At 34.7% G+C, this 19,370-nt stretch overlaps 1 protein-coding gene across 2 annotated transcripts; it reads right to left on the minus strand.

The window, feature by feature from the left end:
* Nucleotides 1-27: 27 nt before the first annotated feature.
* grk5 (G protein-coupled receptor kinase 5) lies at nt 28-17,888 on the minus strand. Of its 2 annotated transcripts, none has more exons than XM_083569413.1 (16): nt 15,546-17,888; nt 10,910-11,005; nt 10,717-10,829; nt 10,177-10,254; nt 8,684-8,766; nt 8,511-8,603; nt 8,309-8,372; nt 8,009-8,149; nt 7,726-7,916; nt 7,599-7,636; nt 5,118-5,207; nt 4,699-4,907; nt 1,706-1,843; nt 1,357-1,494; nt 1,099-1,275; nt 28-376 (listed from the first exon to the last, which is right to left on the minus strand). In XM_083569413.1, exons 1-16 carry the CDS (start codon nt 15,595-15,597, stop codon nt 278-280), a joined length of 1,800 nt encoding a protein of 599 aa, XP_083425539.1. In that variant the 5' UTR covers nt 15,598-17,888; the 3' UTR covers nt 28-277. The 2 variants fall into 2 exon arrangements, with proteins under 2 accessions (XP_083425539.1, XP_083425538.1); XM_083569412.1 differs by having other exon boundaries at nt 8,684-8,784; nt 15,546-15,823.
* Between the last annotated feature and the right edge of the window lie 1,482 nt (nt 17,889-19,370).

Here is a 19,370-nt window from a genome sequence, read left to right on the forward strand (position 1 = left end):
TACTGAATAACAAAATGTACAACAAAATGATTTCACTGATTTTTCAGTCATATATTTAAGTGAGACATAGTATAAAATGTGAAAAAGTCAAAGTAATCATAAAGTAAGGCACATACATTTACTCCTTCATACAATTAATAATCCATTTAATGTTAGCACCAGTCCTGCGAGTTTATATCCTAGTTAAATCTTTTAACTAGTCACGAGTCCTTTCAGCAAAATTAAATGTGTATTACACTTATAGAAACGTGAATCTACTTGTAGAAAGTGTTAGTATTTAGATTAATTCATATGAAGAGTCTAATAAGTTCATTCGAAGCTCATCAGGGCTCTTTTTTGATGCCCTGCTCTTCGGCTGTGGAGGCTCGTCACGATCCTGAAAAAACAAATTCCAGTATGAATGGATGCACTGTCATGTAGGTACTGGAAATGCAACCTTTAGTCACAATCATTTTTTTTTAGGAACACCTCAGCATTTATACACTTATGCAATCATCTGAGACTGGCACACAACAGTCTTTAGAGTTTACAGAGACACAAAACACCTTGATGACAATATGTCTGAGAAGAATGGTCAGATTTGTTGAGCTGACATGAAGGCTTTGGTAACTGAAATAGCCATTCTTTACAACTGTGATGAACAGAAAAAACATTCAAAGTCAAAACATGTCAACCTTGAAGGGATGCAACACCATAAAGAACACCAGATTTCACTCAGACGAGCGGTAATCTGAGGTTACACTGGCTAGCATTTCCCTTAAAACTGTACAGTTAAATACCAAAAAGAAATGGCCTGGTATTTTTTCCAGTCTTTCACTGTCCAGTTTTAGTACATCTAGCCTGAGATTCCTGCTCTTCTGATGCATCCAATCTCCCACAATGTTTGAAGTGGTATGTGCTTTTCTGCTCATCAAATTTGTAATGTGATTTTGAAGGAGGTATTTCCACCTGCAGAACTGGTACTCACTTGACCATTCATCACAGTCACCAAGGCTCATAGACATTAATCCGCTTGAGTTGATTAAATGATTGGATAAATGCACAAATGTACAGATATTCCTATATTCCTAACAAATGTAGGCTGTAAATATCCCTTACATGTCTTTTGAAGATTCTATCAATCAGCCTGTGTCGAGAATTTGGCTTTAGTTGGCGCATGCTCTTATGGGGCGATTGGGGTATCTGGGCAAACTGAATTGTACGATCGAGATCTGGTGTCCTCTTGCCTTTGGGGCCAAATACGTTCAGATCCTTAAAGCACTCCGTCTCAATCATCTGTATTAGGCAGAAAAGTGAGACTGTAGCAAAGTTTGATGTAACAGACAGTATTTATTACACTTACTATTGTTTTAGTACCTCATTTTGCCATGGGATGGCCATGCTGCCTGTGCTGAATTTAGTGTAAAAGTCTTCATCTATCACATCAAGGTTGACGCCCTTAACTGTGGAGAACTGGTCAATGTCCACAACGTCTTGGCAGTACACAGCTTTTGGCTGTGAAAACAGAGACACTAAGTTATCATGAGCTTTGATCATCACTTAATGGTTGATGGAGTATTGTCATGGGCCATAATACATGCTATTAATGCAAAACAAATGAAGTTGTTCTGTTTATAAACCACAGATGCATGAGTCAAATGACTTCAAATGACTTTTGACCACTGCAGTGGATCTCTACTTCAATTGTAGTTTGAGTTATACTTACATTTGGCACAAAAGGGGGATCCAGCATTCCAGCCTCTAATCGCCTAAAGTTGATATCCTTGAAGAACACATGATCTTTTACCTCGTTTACACCACCAGCACCACATCCCAGTCTTTCCTCTGGATTTTTTGCCAAGAGCTGAGTAAAACAGTCAATAAGTAACAGCAGTTTTAAAACTACATTTTAATATAAACTGCTTATTATTCTTTTGGGTGTTCCCGTTAAAGGTTGCCACAGCGGGTCATCCATCTCCATGCCCCTCTGTCCTCTACATCTGCCTCTTTGAAACCAACTACCTGCATGTCTTCCTTCACCACATCTATAATGATGCTCCTTGGTCTTTCTTTTTTCCTCTTGCCTGGTGGCTCCATCCTCAGCATTCTTCAACTGATATACCCCATGTCCCATCTCTGCACATGTCCAAACCGTCTCAATCAGGCATCTCTCACCTTGTCTCCCAATTGTCCTAAATGCGATGTCCCTTATTATCAACTTATTGTTAATCCTGTCGATCCTCGTCACTCTCAATGGAAATCTCAGCATCTTAAGCTCTGCCACCGCCAGCTCCACCTCATGTCTTTTACTCAGTGCCACTGTCTCTAAATCATACAACATCACAGGTCTCACCACAGTCCTATGAACTTTCCCTTTCACTCTTGCATATATCACAAACTTATCACAAATCACTCCCGCCACTCTTCTACACCCACTCCACCCTGCCTGTACTCTGTTCTTCACTTAAGTACTTCTCTAACACAGAGAAGTACGTACCTCCACGTCTCCAGGCTCTTCTCAACCTGCTCCCTACTCTCACCATAAATCACAATATCATCCGTAAACATCATAGTCCATTGAGACCCCTGTCTGACCTCGTCTATCAACCTGTCCATCACCAATGCAAACAGGAAATAGCTCAGAGCCGATCCTTGATGCAGTCCCACCTCCACCTTGAACCAGTCTGTTGTTCCTACTGCACCCATCACTGCTGTCACACTGTCCTCATACATGTCTTGCACCACCCTCACATACTTCTCTGCCACACCTGACTTCCTCATACAATACCACAACTCCTCTCTCGGCACCCTGTCATACGCTTTCTTTAAATCCACAGACACACATTGCAACTCCTTCTAACCGTCTCTAAACTTTCCCAGAAATCTTCAAGCAAATATTGCATCTGTAGTGCTCCTCCTCAGCAAGAAACCATTTTGCTGTCACAGATGGTCACCTCTTCTCTCAGCCTGGGCTTCCACTACTCTTTCACCCTTTACTTTTTACTCTTTCATATATATATATATATATATATATATATATATATATATATATATATATATATATATATATATATATATATATATATATATATATATATATATATATATATAAAACACCAATTTATACATCACATAATAATACAATAATTTACATATTTTAATAGACTATTAAAATACCACCTTTGTCTATGTTTGTCTATAAACGTAAGCAAATGCTTATTAAGTAAGTATTAAGTATTATCCAGTTTACCCTGACTGACAGCATTTATGCATGCAGTAAAAAAAGAACAACCCATAAAAAAATAACAAATAAAAAAACAGAAAGTTCAACAAATTGCAAAAGATTTTTCATATGTATTTCACTAAATCTTTGTAGTCTTTATTAGTCTATATTAAGTCTTTATTTATAATTCTTTATTCAGTCTAATGACAGAAAGTTATTGGAGTTAATAAAGACTTCAGGGTCTTTTACAAAGATTTAGTAAAATACATACAAAATATAAACAAAAAAATCATTTACAGTTTTTTGTTGATATTTTTGGAACAAATAAGCTATTTTTCTTTATCTTGTAACTTATCTTTTTTTAAAGAAAAATACAACTTTTTATTTTCATTTTCTGATTTAGTTTTATGTTTCATGTTTCCTCATACTCTGATGCCACTGATGTGATGTTGAAGACAAACAGTCACTCATGAGGAAGCAGAAGCTAATGGTGAACTTTCCCTTTAAGTGAAAGTAGAACGTCTGGACCCAGTATTACTATATTCATCCTTCAACTAATAAAAAAGTATTACATTGCAGATGTTGATTTTGCTTACATTTTAGTAATTTATAATTTCATATTCATATGTAAACAAGTTTACATGTGACTCCAGATGGAACCACCTTTTTCCTGCTTACCCCTAAACAATGTTAATGACTTAATGTAATGTTAAATGTGGTAGGGTTTAAAGTATTTTTCCTGGAGTTGAGTCTTCAAAAGAGTAAAAGTTTCTGTAACCAATTCTGGTTAACTCCATAAATAATAACAGAAGTTTGTGAGAAAGGCCATGTCTGATGCCTCACCTTTCTAGATAACTTCCGGTAGATTCTCTTCCTCTATTTGTGAAGAAGTTTCAACAACCACAACTCTTTTCTAGTATTTAACAATTCATTTTAGTCTTTAGTGGTGTGCCAAAGAATTCCAGTCGAATCGCTCAAAGCTAAGTTTAAAACATGGATACCACTTGTCACATTAACATTTTGCAAATGTAGGTATTCCTGCTTTGATAAGTGAGTTTAAATGAAAAGGATTTGAATGTATAAAATGAAGGATTATCAAATATAGAGTGCAAATGAATGTCAGCAAAAAACAACAAGTTTAGGTAGCTAACATGGAAGTAACCTATTAACTGGCTGCAATGCCTGCATTATTGATAGGCATAATAGTTGACGTAACTCTTGTTAGATAATGATCTGGACTTTGTAACACTAAGATAATTCAGAAGATGTTATGCTAGATATGGCTTTTTGGAAATTTTGCTGAATAAAAGGCAAATGTTAACTGCATCTGTATTTTTATATGTGATAGACATTCTACTCGGGTAGACTTTATCTCATTTTGATATGGATTACTATTCTGTCCCATGCTAGATTGCCACCTTAATAACACAATTTTACTTGCACACACACACTGTTACTGAATATTCAAATGTGTACACTTAGTGAGGTTTTCATACCACTTGGCAGATGTCTTTCGTGTCCGCTGTGAACCTGACCCCATAGTGCTCTTTGGTTTCCAGCACTCTTTTCTCAAGCTCCTTCCGATGCAGTCTCTCATTGCGCTCACGGAACGGCATAGCTGCTGCGGTCATCTCGTAGATGAGACAGCCGAGTCCCCACCAGTCAGCACTTACATTGTAATGCTTATCACTGATGACCTCTGGAGCTGAGTGCAATATACATATTTACTGAATTTAAATGCTATAAATAGCAATAGGACAGTTGTACTGATTTGGCTGTACAAGCTGAAATCATATGATAATCCTCAAAAGTTGAAAGCATCATTTTTACATTAGAAATGCCATATAGGGTATTTCTAATGTAAAAATAATGCTTTAAACATGTCCTGTGGTTTACTAATGAGAACATGACATACCCATGTATCCAACTGTTCCCACTCTGCCACGAACAAACTCTCCTTTTTTAACAATTACTGACAAGCCCAGGTCAGATATGCGTATATGTCCTGTAAAAAAAGAAAGCACCACTATAAATGCATGAAATGATAGTTTACACATTAATAACATATAAACCTTTGGGGAATGTGATACTGTGACGGTTGGTTAATGAGTGAATTAATTAATTAATAAAGCATGACAGAATAATCTGTTATAGGAATATAATCAACAATGGGATAACGCCAATGTGCCCAACACGAACTGAAGTTAATGTTTCCACACTGAGGTTGATTCATTTGCTATTCTGTAGTTTTAACTGTTACAAAACATCTACTGTAAATGTTAAATAAACAGTTGTTTGCATTTTTTTACAATAGCAAAAAAAATACCCATCACTTGACTAACTATATAACCCTAATTACAAAAAAGTTGGGATGCTACAGTATGTATATTGTAAATAAAAACAGAATGTAATGATTTGAAATTTCATAAACCCATAGTTTATATAGAACACAATAAACCAAAGCATTTCACTGCATGTCGTACTCTGTATGATTGTGTATGTGACAAATAAAATTTGATTTGATTTGATTTAAAACCATAGAAACCATATTAATTGTTTAAAAAAATATGGTAATTTTGATTTTGATAGGTGCAACACAGCTCAGAAAGCTGGGACGGGACCATGTTTACCTCTGTGTAGCTTTCCCCGAAAAGGACGTTGTCTGGGTGGAAGCATATGTTGATTTAAAATCTGTATATATCTTTTAGCATTTATGGTGTCTTTCTAGATTTGAAAGCTGCCATATATGTGGCACTAATGCACCTCATACCATCAGAGATGCAGGCTTCGGAACTGAGCACTGATAATAAGCCGGTTGGTCACTCTCTTCTTCAGTATGTAGGTCGCCACCTCCATGATTTCCCAAAAGAATATTACATTTTAATTTGTGTGACCTCAGAACAGTGTAAATTTTGCCTCAGTCGATTATTTATGATGATTTAAATGATTAAATGAGCTTTGGCCCTGAGACGACTGTGGCATGTCACATATGGCTTTTTTCTTTGCACGATAATGCTTTAACCTGCAATTGTGGATGACACGACAAACTGTATTCACAGATGATGAGTTCTGAATTCTGAGCCCATGCAGTGTTTTCTATTAAAGAGTCATGTATGTTTTTAATGCAAGGTCCACAGATCACAGACAAATTTATGTTGAGGAACATTATTATGAAATTGTTCCATGAGATTTTTGAAACAGTTTTTCACTGATTGGTGAACCTCTTCCCATCTTTACTTCTGGGCGACTCTGCCTCTCCAAGCCCAACTTTTATTTAGATGTGTTGCAGCCATCAAATTATAAAATATCTTATTTTTTTCTTAAAAAGGTACAATACCTCAGTCATAGCATTTGATAGATTTTCTACATTTTACTGTGAATAAAATATGGGTTTATGAGATTTAAAAATCATTACATCATGTTTTAATTTACAATTTCTATCACTTTTTAAATAATGTTGTATAACACATTATATTGACCAAACCTATTATGTTGCAGGTCCACAATTGTACACAATGCATTTGAATGTGGTAGTTTTAAAATTCCTTCCACTTAAACAAGAAAACAGATACGTGTACTAGCATGACAAAGCGCTTGTGCACAAAGCCAGGTCCATAAATATATGGTTTACATGGGTTGGAGTGGCAGATCTTGAATGTCCTGCTATAGAGCTCTAACCGCAACCCTACTGAACACCTTTGGAATACAATAGAATGCAGGCTGTGGCCCAGTGTGGAGCTTATTATCACAGCAAATGGGGACTATTTGTGGAATGAGATGTTCAAAAAGCACAGACCACTCTTATGGTCAGGTTTTAACAAACTTTTATCCATATATATTGTATCAAAGCCTGCACATTTATATAAACTATGTAATGTTAGAGCTGCTTTTATGGGAAAATTATTTATCATCTCCCAACCAATCAGATTTGACAGTACGCTAGTGCTGTGGTTTATTATGTACAGTCAACCCCTGATAATTCACGGCTCGGAAGATTTGCGGGTTCTCATTTGAAACCTAACGAACAGCAAATTAGTTTTTTTTTTTTTAAAACAGTATTGTATTCAAGTAACATAATGTCTAGATGAATTCCCTAAGGTACCCAAGAAGCTGCGGAGGTGCGTCCAAAATTTGCGTTTTGTCGTTTTGGACTTAAAATAGAATGTGACCAGTAAAAAAAAACAAAAAAACAATGCACATAATGCCCAGTGCATTCCTGAATTCATTTCCTTATATAAGTTTAGATAATATTTGACAAAGAGAGCAGGTGGAGGCAAGCAAGGCTTGCTTGTGAAGCTATTATGTTAGGGAAGATCAACTCATCTTTACAACATACAACAGTTAAATCACATTTGATGAGTTTGATGTGTTTATCTGCATAGATGGATGCACTAACCATAATCATCTAAGAGGATGTTTTCAGGCTTTAAATCCCTGAAATGAAATTAAAATTGATTATGTTTTCAGAAAAAATGGTAAGTAAATTTCAAGCATGTATAATTAAGCTTTATAAATCAGGATACCTGTAAATAACATTGTTTTGGTGAAGGTGATCCAAGCCACAAAGGACCTGAGCTGCATAAAACTGCACCCTGTCCTTGCTGAATCCTGGAATGCCCATCTTATATAAATGAAATTTTAGCTCTCCACCATTCATTATTGTCAGCACCAGGCAAAGAGCTTCCTTAGTCTCATACGCATAAGCTAAGCTGACCTGTTGCCCACAAACACAACAAGAACAATTTTTTTTATATGAAAGACACTATAATGCTTTTATCAATGCTGTGTTTAAATATAAATTCCCACCACAAATCTGCTGTTAACTTTCTCCAGGATTTGCTTCTCATTGAGAGCCAGAATTTCTGCCTTTTGCTTCTTGATGCGTTTCTTTTCTAGTTTCTTACAGGCGTACATTTTGCCGGATGCCCGAACTTGGCATGCACATACCTGAGGTGTGAAGTGTCAGGTGAGTGGCACATAGTTTCATTTTGATATTTCACTCTAGACAGAATGCTATTTTATTCACACCTATTAAAATAGAATTTAAGTTACGTAATTTTGGGAATATTTTAAAACAGTTGCTATTTTAAGTAACTGGATCCTTACCTCCCCAAAGCCTCCCTTTCCCAAAATCCGATATTCTCGAAATGTGTTCCTTGTGACTGGTTTTCTGTGGGCAAAAAAACCCCAACAACCTGTTTAGCTAGTCTTTTTAAATGGACTGATTATGCAACATCATCTTTGCTCTATATTGTATTTCATGTTGTTCTGCTAAAATGGCACAGATGTGTTTGATCAAATGGCACACCTTTCAACCATTTTCCACTGCAGGAAACGGTCAAAATACATGCTCTTCTGATAATCTTTGAAAGGCTCTCTGCTCAAAAAGTCATGTACTGCTCTGAAACAAGAAAAACCCAAAAGTTTAATGTGTATTCATGATAGATATTACTGTCGACACATTTACAAAGCAAGACTCACTTCCTGCAATCGTTGAAGAGATTGTAGGAGATGTTGAGCTCCAGGTTCTGCTTGCATATCTCCCGATGGTTATCTGGTATCTCCTGCACATATTGAGGAGACTGAACATATACATAAGCTAATAGAAACAAAAATAAAAACTAGAGATGTACGGATGCCAGTCTATTACTATTTTTATATAACTACAGATATTGCATTTGCATACGATACTACTAGACTACTGAAGGTTAATAATACTGACTAACATGGTCCATTTTAAATAATCATAACATCATAGCACTGGCAAGACATATAATCAGGAATTAAATATGGATTTGGGGAGCTCTATTTCTTACTACAGCCCTAACCAAACGGGCATACAAACTTCAATAATTGGTTAGTGTTACAGTGATTGACAGGCGAGAGTACTACTATCCTGCCCGCCCAAAGAGAAAGGCTCTCTTGCACACAAACCATCAATCTCCTGATTATAAAACAAACTATTCAACCATTCTGGAGACTTACGTCTCTCAGGTAACATATATATTGAGTCCTACTGTTGATGGTTTGTGTACAAGAGAGCCTTTCTCTTTGGGTGGGCAGGATGGTAGTACTCTCGCATGTCAATCACTGTAACACTAACCAATTATTAAAGTTTGTATGCCCGTTTGGTTAGGGCTGTAGTCAAGTCTGTCATTGGCAAGTGCAATATTAGTGCAAGTCAAGTTCAAGTCATAAAAACTATCAAATCATTTTTAAGGTTAAGCCCTTAATTCATGCATTGTGCCAATGAGTAGGCTCTTAACAAATAAACAAAACCCTTTTTTTTTATTCATAAAATCTTGGTTAAGTGCAAAACTTTTTTTTTTTAGCAAGAACAATCATTTAACCTGTAAAACTTTTGTAAAACTTGTAAGGCCTTACATTTTCCATTTGCTATAAATTATGTCTTTCATTTTAATCAAATTATATATTACTGAAGGTCTTCTTCGTTTTTCTTTCTTTCTGTTGCTCACAGATGGTCACCTCTTCTCTCAGCCTGGCTTCCACTTCTCTTTCCCTTAACTTCATGGTGTGACTGATCAACTTTGTTCGCCTGTAGTTACTGCGGGTCTGCACATCTCCCTTATTCTTAAAGATCGGTACCAGCAAACTCCTTCTCCATTCCTCAGGCATCCTCTCACCTTCCAAAATCTTGTTGAACAATCTGGTTAAAAACTTCACTGCCATCTCTTCTAAACATCTCCATACTTCTACTGTTATGTCATCTGGTCCAACCAACTTTCCACTCTTCATTCTCTTAATCGCTGCTCTCACTTCCTCCTTACTAATCCTATCCACTTCCTGCTTCACCAACTCCATACCATCCAACCTTCTCTCTCTCTCATTTTCCTTATTCATCAGCTGCTTAACTAGTTCAGTACTATTGTGTCCAGTATTAGAAGATATATGTGCATGTTCAATAGAAATTGAATAGTACATTTAGTGCAATGCTTATATTTTGATTTGTTTACCTCTATGTTGAGATACTTTGAAACAATTTCGTTCCCATAGCTCTTCCATTTCTCAACTGGTATGACCTCATGCTCATCCTGGACAAAAAAGGCAAAGACCTCAGCATCTATCTACATGCAGAAAACATTTATATACAAAGAACATATATATACAAAGAACATACATATATATATATATATATATATATATATATATATATATATATATATATATATATATATATATATATATATATATATATATATATATATATATATATATATATATATTTCGTAGTTATTATGATGTTAGTTATAACAGAACTAACTTGTCTTGTGGAAACTGTAATATAATTGTTGATTATTATTTTATTCCTTATTTATACATTATTTGACCAAATGTTTGTGGGCACCTATCACACTGATGTGTACTTGATTCCAGATTTACTCCTCCCTTTGTTGTAATAATAATTTCTGCTCTTCTGGCAAGACCTGGCAAGACCACATTTGCAATTCAGTTAAGCATGTTTAGCTGGAATGAGGTCATGGCTCTGTGCATACCGTTGCATCCAGGAAGTCAATGCAGCATTTCAGCGCTGGTCTTGTCTCACAGTAGAGTTGGAATAATGCCTTCCCTATAGGCTGTTCCACGCACAAGGAATAGTAGTCTCGTTCTGTAACCCACATATCGTTGCATCAGTTATCTGCATTCTTATTTACTTAAAAAAAATGGTTTTATTTTTTTATATCTCACCAATAGTGCTTTCCAGCTCTGCACACTCGTTAATGTGAGGAAATTGCAACAACTCTCGCCATCTCCTGCTTCTTCCTTTGTGTTTGCCACCACCACCTTCAGGGACATGAGAGAGATGTTCATCAATATCAGAATGAGAAAACACAAAACAAAGTGAGCCTCTAATCTAACCCAGAACGCTGCAAAGTTTAGTTATAAGCTGTCTGTAATTTAAAATTCAGAAAAAAACTTTTAAGGAATGCATGGTCTTAAAAAGGGAACACACACACACACAAACACACACGTGAACAACTGATACTTGACTTGGCATACCATATGTTAGTCAAGAATAGAGTAATCTTTTTCAAGAATTATTATTTGGACTGTCCTTGTAAAAATATAATAATAAAAACAGTCCTATTTGCCAGTGTGACCAGCAGATGATGATCTTTCAGGGAATTTGCTGTAACTAGTTTAAAGATCATCATCTTTCTGTTAAATAATAATGACATCATTTGGAAAATATTTTAATTAGACATTGCACTTTGTTGATATGTTTAGTATTATTAAATTTATTATTAAATCTCTTCTGTGGGTAATTAAAAAGCAACTTCATGTCTGATGTTATGATGTTATGATAACTGTGACATAATGAAGAGCAGCCATAACACAGAACAAGGTCAACACGTCTAAAATACAGTATTAGACAGAATTATAGAAATATACAAATGTGATTTTCATTTTGGTTAACATGTCAATAGAAAAGATATTTCACATGTACCTAATGCACAGTGTTTTCATTGCTGCCTTTCTACACATTAATAAGCAGAAGCATTGAAAATAATAAATATTTAGACATGAATATTTCATATAGTAAGCGGGAAAACTAACAAATTAGTAACCTTTTTTGGAAGCAGTATCAGCACTGTGTATGGCTGTTTAAAGCTAATAGGAAGTAACATTTTAAAATCACAACATTAATTGTAATTAAAAAGGGATAAAAAAGTGCAAAAAGTCATAATAATTCTCACTAACTGGCAGTTTTTAATAGCTTGCATTTCTTTTGAATGAAAGACACATTATCTACATTCACGATCTAAAAACCAGTTCATGATAAACCAGAAATTTAATCTTTGTTCTCTGTCTGTGTAATTGACAGGGTAAAAAATCTCAGTAGAGCCACTCTGATTATATCAGCTTACAACTGCTCAGGTAGTAGCTATTCTTGAAAGTATAAGTGCACCTGGAAATGAACTTTTGCTTGTACCTGGTTCTTCTTGTTTATCAACTGCAGATACCTGGAATTGTAAACTTGGCTATGAAGAGGTGTGGATTTTTATATGCAAATACGTTTCACTTTATATGTTGAAATGGGTTAGAGAATGGTGGATGCTAAAGCAAAGTAGTGAAAGCATGTCATATAAAAGTAAATGTATATAAAAAGTATACTTAATATATATATATAGCTCTACTATGCAGCATGCAGAAAATATGTTTTTGATGATGTTATAATCATAGTTTTAACCTCTTCTAATAAACTTCTAATAAGCTTGAATTTATATTCAGTATTATTTTATATTAAAATCTATTACATTAAAATATTATATAAAAAGAAAATAATAATAATAATATTATTTATTATTATATTATATTTGAGGGGACACTTCACTGCATTTGACTTCCAGTGTTTAATGCTGGCTTCAATTGACCACTAGTAAAAATCCTTCCTTTTGGCAATTACTTAATACTTTAATGCAAATATATAGATTATTAATGATATAATTAGCAACATTCTGAGTGAATGTAAAGTCATATAAATATTTATATATTCGGAATTCGGTAGGTTCTCCTTTTTGCTCCATTGACAACATGCATTGACACCACACTTTTGTTAAAAAAAAACCTGATGATCAAAGTTTGATCTGTGTGCTATCTGTACATCTATTTAATTGAAGGGATAAGACTCATACTGACTTTTTGATCTGACCTTTTGTACAAAAGTTTTAACATAGTTAATATAACAAATTTACCTAAATGTAAATAATGACAAGTTGTACATACAAAACTTTAATGCATACAATATATCCGCAGTTGCAATCTATTTGTGATTAAAAATTTATTAAATAGGGTTTAGAAAGCTTGATGAAGAAAGTAATATGGTAGTTAATGGTAGAATAGGTACACGTTTTCCTAATGCAACTGCAATGCAATGTGAACTGCTTTTACTATTTTTTTTTCTATGTATTTTAATGGTTATTATTGATTTGATTGAGCTGAACCCTACCAAATGAGTACATGTGCACATATTTGGAAATGAATATTACATATTAAACCTAAAATATTATGTTTACATAGCCATATATATTTTCATGGCCATTCCATAAAAAAAAAAACCTGAACAGGCCATGTTATTTTTGCTCCCACCAATTACTTTATAACCATTTAATTACCATGATATTAGAAGGTGTGTCAGAGCAAAACAATAAAAACAAAAAAAAGCACACACACTAAATAAAAAACACTGCTTTGGATTCCAGTCTAATGAAACTAGAATTGGACATCTCTTCTACAAATGATTGTTTCCCAAATATGTCTTTACCGATCCTCAGGCAATTCTTTTGCTTTTTTGTACCAAATGTTTCCTGCTCCAGCTTGTGTGGAAAGGCAAAAAAAGATTCATAGGTATCCAAGCATAAAAAGCTGCATGTCTAGCAAGTTCATTAGGCTTAATAGTTAATTAATATGTAATAACCATTGTGTAACAAATATAAAGGCACATTTGCAACAAAACTAATTTAATTCAATCATTTACAGAACTAACTATTGAAATTAACTTAATTAAAATTTAGTATTTAAATCATTACTAAGTGTAACACTTACTTAAAAAGCTTCTTTGGGTTTAATAGGCAATTCTAAGGATTTATATATGAAAATCAAATATCTCAAAAATCTCTTCTTGCTATTGAAAAAGTACACACACACACACACACACCCACAAACACAGTCCACTCAGATGTAATAGAAATAAAAGAAAATACTAAAAATAGACAGTGTAAGTCCCAGATATATATTTTATAATGTATATATACATTAAATTATATATATATATATATATATATATATATATATATATATATATATATATATATATATATATATATATACACACATACACACACACACGCACACATATATATATATATATATATATATATATATATATATATATATATATATATATATATATATATATATATATATATATATATATATATATATACACACATATATATACATATATGTATATATATATATATATATATATATATATATATATATATATATATATATATATATATATATAATTTAATGTATATATACATTATAAAATATATATCTGGGACTTACACTGTCTATTTTTAGTATTTTCTTTTATTTCTATTACATCTGAGTGGACTGTGTTTGTGGGCTGCTTTGGTATCAAGCAACTTAAAATATCTTGGAATGCACAGACTTGTCTTTGTGTCTATATATAATGACTGAATAAATGGCCTAGGTATCAATTTTGCTAACAGTTGAGTTTGTAAACATCCTAAGTATTAACTGTTATAACAAAACGCGTAGGTTAAACTTGCAGGAAGTAATGGATGTTTCAGATAGCATCACTTTTTAAATGTTTATCTTCACCACACCTGCTTTTTGGCTCACATACTGGAAGCCTAAATAGTGTGAGACAAAGAACCTTAGTTCAATCTATACTAACTTAATAAAAATTGTCATATTTGTTCAGAATTTGCATCTGATTTTATGTTTTAAAAATATCGTGCAGGTGTTTATTAAATATTAGATTAGTCAGATTAAACTTTTATAGGTGTAGTTACTTATAATTTACACAAAAACATTTAAAAGGCCTTTTCCCAAATAGGAAACTGTATTTCCAGCAATGGTGAAAATGATGTATAAATCTTTTGACAGGATTAAGAATTGTTCCTTTGCTCTTTATGACTCAACCAACAGGTTCGCAATTTATCGTTCTAATTTTAGCACTTGCACAAATAGACACGAGCTGCAATTGCGAGAAAAGAAGTCAAACCTGTTTGGAAACCTTAAGTCATCAGATTTGTGTTTTCTGAGTGCTGTGATTTGCTTTATATGGACAAGGACAAAAAAAGGAGAGAGAAAGTGGGGAAGAAAGAGAGAAAGAGAGACAGAGAGAAAGAGAGACAGAGAGAGAAATATGAAATGTGCTGTTTAAACTTACAAATCATCAATCAGGGTTAAAGAAAAAAGTAAATAGCAACTTTAGGATTTTGAAACGAGTATAGATTTCTAAAGGTCTAATTTATTCATATGCATTTCCTAAAAATACTACTAGTTTACTACACAGAATGAAATGGTTTTAGTCGTTAGATTCGTTCAAAATATTTTGCGATAGTAGGTCTTCTTGAAATATTTGCAAAACATTCTCAAGACTAAGTTGCATACATGTCTGCATGAACAGGCAAAGAAAACAGAACTCTATTTGTTTTAAATTGAGGCCGCTTTTAAACATGTTAGAGTGAACTTTGTGTACTTCTTCAACACAATTCTATTAATGTACATTTTTGCCACATTTCTCCTCTATATTATAAATGTAATTAAATAAAAGCTGTCTTACCTTCTCTAGCCTTGATCAGTGCAGTGTTTGCTGCCATAGACTCGATCTCCATCACTGCACTTTGCCGGAAATCAGCACACACACAAAAAAATCTAAAAATTGTCTGGAGTTGTGTTTACGCCTCTAAAGTAAAATTGTAAAGGAAAGGATTCTACTTTTTAAATTTCTGTCAAAAGTAATTTCTTTGTCATATCCATGTTGTAAGTGTGTCTTCTTCTGTAAATGGACTTATACTACCAAGCCTGGTAGCTCTGAATTCAGTGCTTAAATAGAGAAGGAGGATAAAATATGTGACACTCGTCACCCTACCAGCTGGTCATGCTTACTGCGTTTGACGTCACTAGGTAGCACAGATTTGCCCTGAAGCCAAAAGGAGGTAGCAGAAACACTGGTTTACTAAAATATAATAGCAGATGGGTGTAGGTATGTAACCAATGGCGGTCTTGTCAGGATATTTTGGTTGTCGTTTACTCTGCGCAATTACGAAAGGTAATAGGCACCTACAGCACCAAATTATCTCCCAGTTCATGTGTTTAGCTAGACTCTATAAACATTAAAGGTAGCACTTTAATATCAGGTCCACAGATAACCAGTATTTAAAAAATTTACTAATGCCTTCTTACTGATAAATTCCTCACTAATATCTCACTCTTGTCAATACAACTCCTTCGCACCATGAAAAGTCTGTGGCATGAAACATACATTGCTAAAATCATGTTTATAATCTAAACTTAGTCTTTTGTGACTACTATTATTAACATTCTACAGCCCTTCTTTTGTCTTGAACAGATCGGTCCGTCAGTAAAAAGATCAGCATACCTAATTATTCTTTATAAAAATATAAGATTAGAATCTTATGAAGTAAAGGTTTTTTGGGTTCAGACTGCAAATTAAATTTTGTCCCATGTTACATATAAAGTTTGACATTTTGGCTAACATACATTGTGGACAAAAAGACTACATTATGTATTGTTTCATTACAATGAATGAACAGACTCAGTTAACACAATACTCATTTCTCATTTCTTTATGTCTAGGAAAATGTTACTGGCATAATAATTAATATTTTGCTTATCTGCAGAACTCAAAGTAAATTCCGACAAAATTAATTGATTACTGTATATAGTGTACTATTATATACTGTATTATGTATGTAGTACTCAAAACATGACCAAACCTGTGGGACTGAATACTAAAAATTCAGTCCAATGGGAATTTGAAACCAATATGTTTACTTTATCATTAAGTAATATAGTTATATAATCATGCATCTAATGAAAAGGTGAATAATGAAGTACTAATGTTTGAGCACTTTTTGAATTAATGTGGTGGTTCTTATATAAGCATGGTGGAATAGTTATATAATAATAGATACTTTAAGAATTACTCAGTTCAAAGGAATATTTGTGCAAAGATTTAATTCACACATTTTTCCTCCATCACCCTAAATATTAATGAATATGGATGTCTGGACTGTATTTTTTTCCAATGCAAAAAATGGAATTGAAATACCTTGAATATTTTTTTTTCTAAATCGGTTTAGCTGTGTGCAAATTTTATACCCAAATCTTCAACCCAAATTCCCTTCTCTTCAACTTTTCATATCTTTAAGCTATGTAAGGTTTTTAAAATATCAAATGTTACTCATAGAGACACTTAGGAGCTCACATGCGCCCACTATTGGCTCATTTTGCTGAGAATAAGGGAGATGTGCGGACCTGCAGTATCTACAGAGAAATAAAGTATATATTTTAAGTATAAAAGGCTTAAAATATAATATAAATGATTAGAGGAAATTATTTTTGCATAAATTTTTGCACAACAATAATCGTAACTTTAAATGGAATGAAAGATACTATGTTTTGTTTCTTGATAAATAAAGAGCATTTTCACTTTGGTATAAAAGGACAAGACTTTAAATACACGCTCTTGATATAATGGAAGAGATAACATGAGCTAGCTTGTCTTACAGATGTTCCACAACACTAAAAACATGTGCATAGTCAGGGCAACACCTTACATAATATAACATTATTTTTCTGTAACAGCATATATCTTGGAAATGCAACATTCAGGATCCACATCTGTGCAATCAGCACACCATATTTTGTTGCAATCCTCAATCACAGTGAGGCAAAGTTAAGGGTTTTGCACTTCATTGTGTATTGCTGGGAATTACAGATGAACTGCATGATTGGCATGTATATCACAGATCGGTAGAAAATGCTTTAATTAAAAAAAATCAACCTCTCCCTGGAACCGTCAGTTGTCCCCTCACTACTTCAAACATTCCACCATTGTTTCTGTCCCGAAGAAGCCCCAGCCCGCCTGCCTCAACGACTACCGCCTTGTAGCCCTCACCTCAGTAGTGATGAAGTGATTTGAGAGACTGGTCAGAGACTTCATCACTGCATCACTACCAGACACACTGGATCCACTACAGTTCCCGTACCAGGAGAACCGCTCTACTGAGGACACCATTGCTCATCTTCTCCACACTACGATGAGCCACCTGGACTGCAGAAAAGGAAATTATGCAAAAATGCTGTATGTGGACATTTCAGCGTTCAACACCATAATTCCCTCCACGCTCACCTCTAAGTTGGAAGTCATGGGACTCATCCTGCTGCTGCTGTGTCCATGGATCTCCAACTTCCTGACAGACAGACCACAAGCTGTACGGGTGAACAAACACACTCCACCCACCTTCACCCTCAGCACTGGAGCTCCCCAGGGTTGTGTTCTGAGCCCCCTGCTGTACTTACTATACACATATGACTGTGTGGCCACTTCCAACTCCACCACCATCATCAAGTTTGCTGACAACACTGTTGTCATTGGCCTGATCTCCAACAATAATAAGACAGCCTACCTACAGGAAATTAAAAACCTGGAGAGATGGTGCCAGGAGAACAATCTTCTCCTGAATGTCAGCAAGACTAAGGAATTGATAGTGGACTTCAGCACAAAGCAGGAGCAGTCATACCAACTGCTAAACATCAACAGGACCCCAGGGGAGAGAGTGGACAGTTTTCAGTACCTAGGTGTTCACATCACACAAGACCTGTCTTGGTCCTGTCACATCAACACCCTGGTGAAGAAGGCCCGGCAGCGTCTGTACCATCTGAGACGCTTAATGGACTTTAAACTACCCCCTTAGGTGCTAAAGACTTTCCACACCTGCACCATTGAGAGCGTCCTGACAGGTAGCATCACTTCCTGGTTTGGGAACAGCACCATGCAGGACAGGCGAGCCTTCCAGAGGGTGGTGCAGTCAGATGAACGTACCATCCACACCGAGCTCCCTGACCTGCAGGACATCTACAGCATGCGGTGCCGAACCAGGGCCAGGAAGATTTTGAAGGACCTTAGCCATCCCAACAATGGACTCTTTTTTTTGTTGTGTTTAGGGAAGTGCTTCCGCTTCTTGAAAGCAAACACAGAGAGAATGAGGAGGAGCTTCTTCCCGCAGGCCATTCGGAGTTTAAACCAGGAAACACACAGGACCTAGTACTGGACCTCTCTCTCCATCTTCACTCATTTTTGCACAACTTTCTGCACAACTTTTGTGCACAAATCTTTTGCACTATGACACTTTCACTTTTGACTTGCACAGCACAGTGCCACTTTATACCACACCACACTGCACATGGACACTTTAACGACAATCACTAAATCACTTTAATTTGTACTGTCAATATCTGCCATACGCATCCATGTAAATACATATATTTTCATAGTTTTGTACATATTTTTATATATTTTACAAAGTTTTTACTTTTAATTATCTACCTTTTTTTCTGGTTTTATTTTTATCCTTAAATT

This window comes from Silurus aristotelis (assembly GCF_946808225.1).
Source record: "Silurus aristotelis genome assembly, chromosome: 18".
Lineage (NCBI taxonomy): Eukaryota > Metazoa > Chordata > Actinopteri > Siluriformes > Siluridae > Silurus > Silurus aristotelis.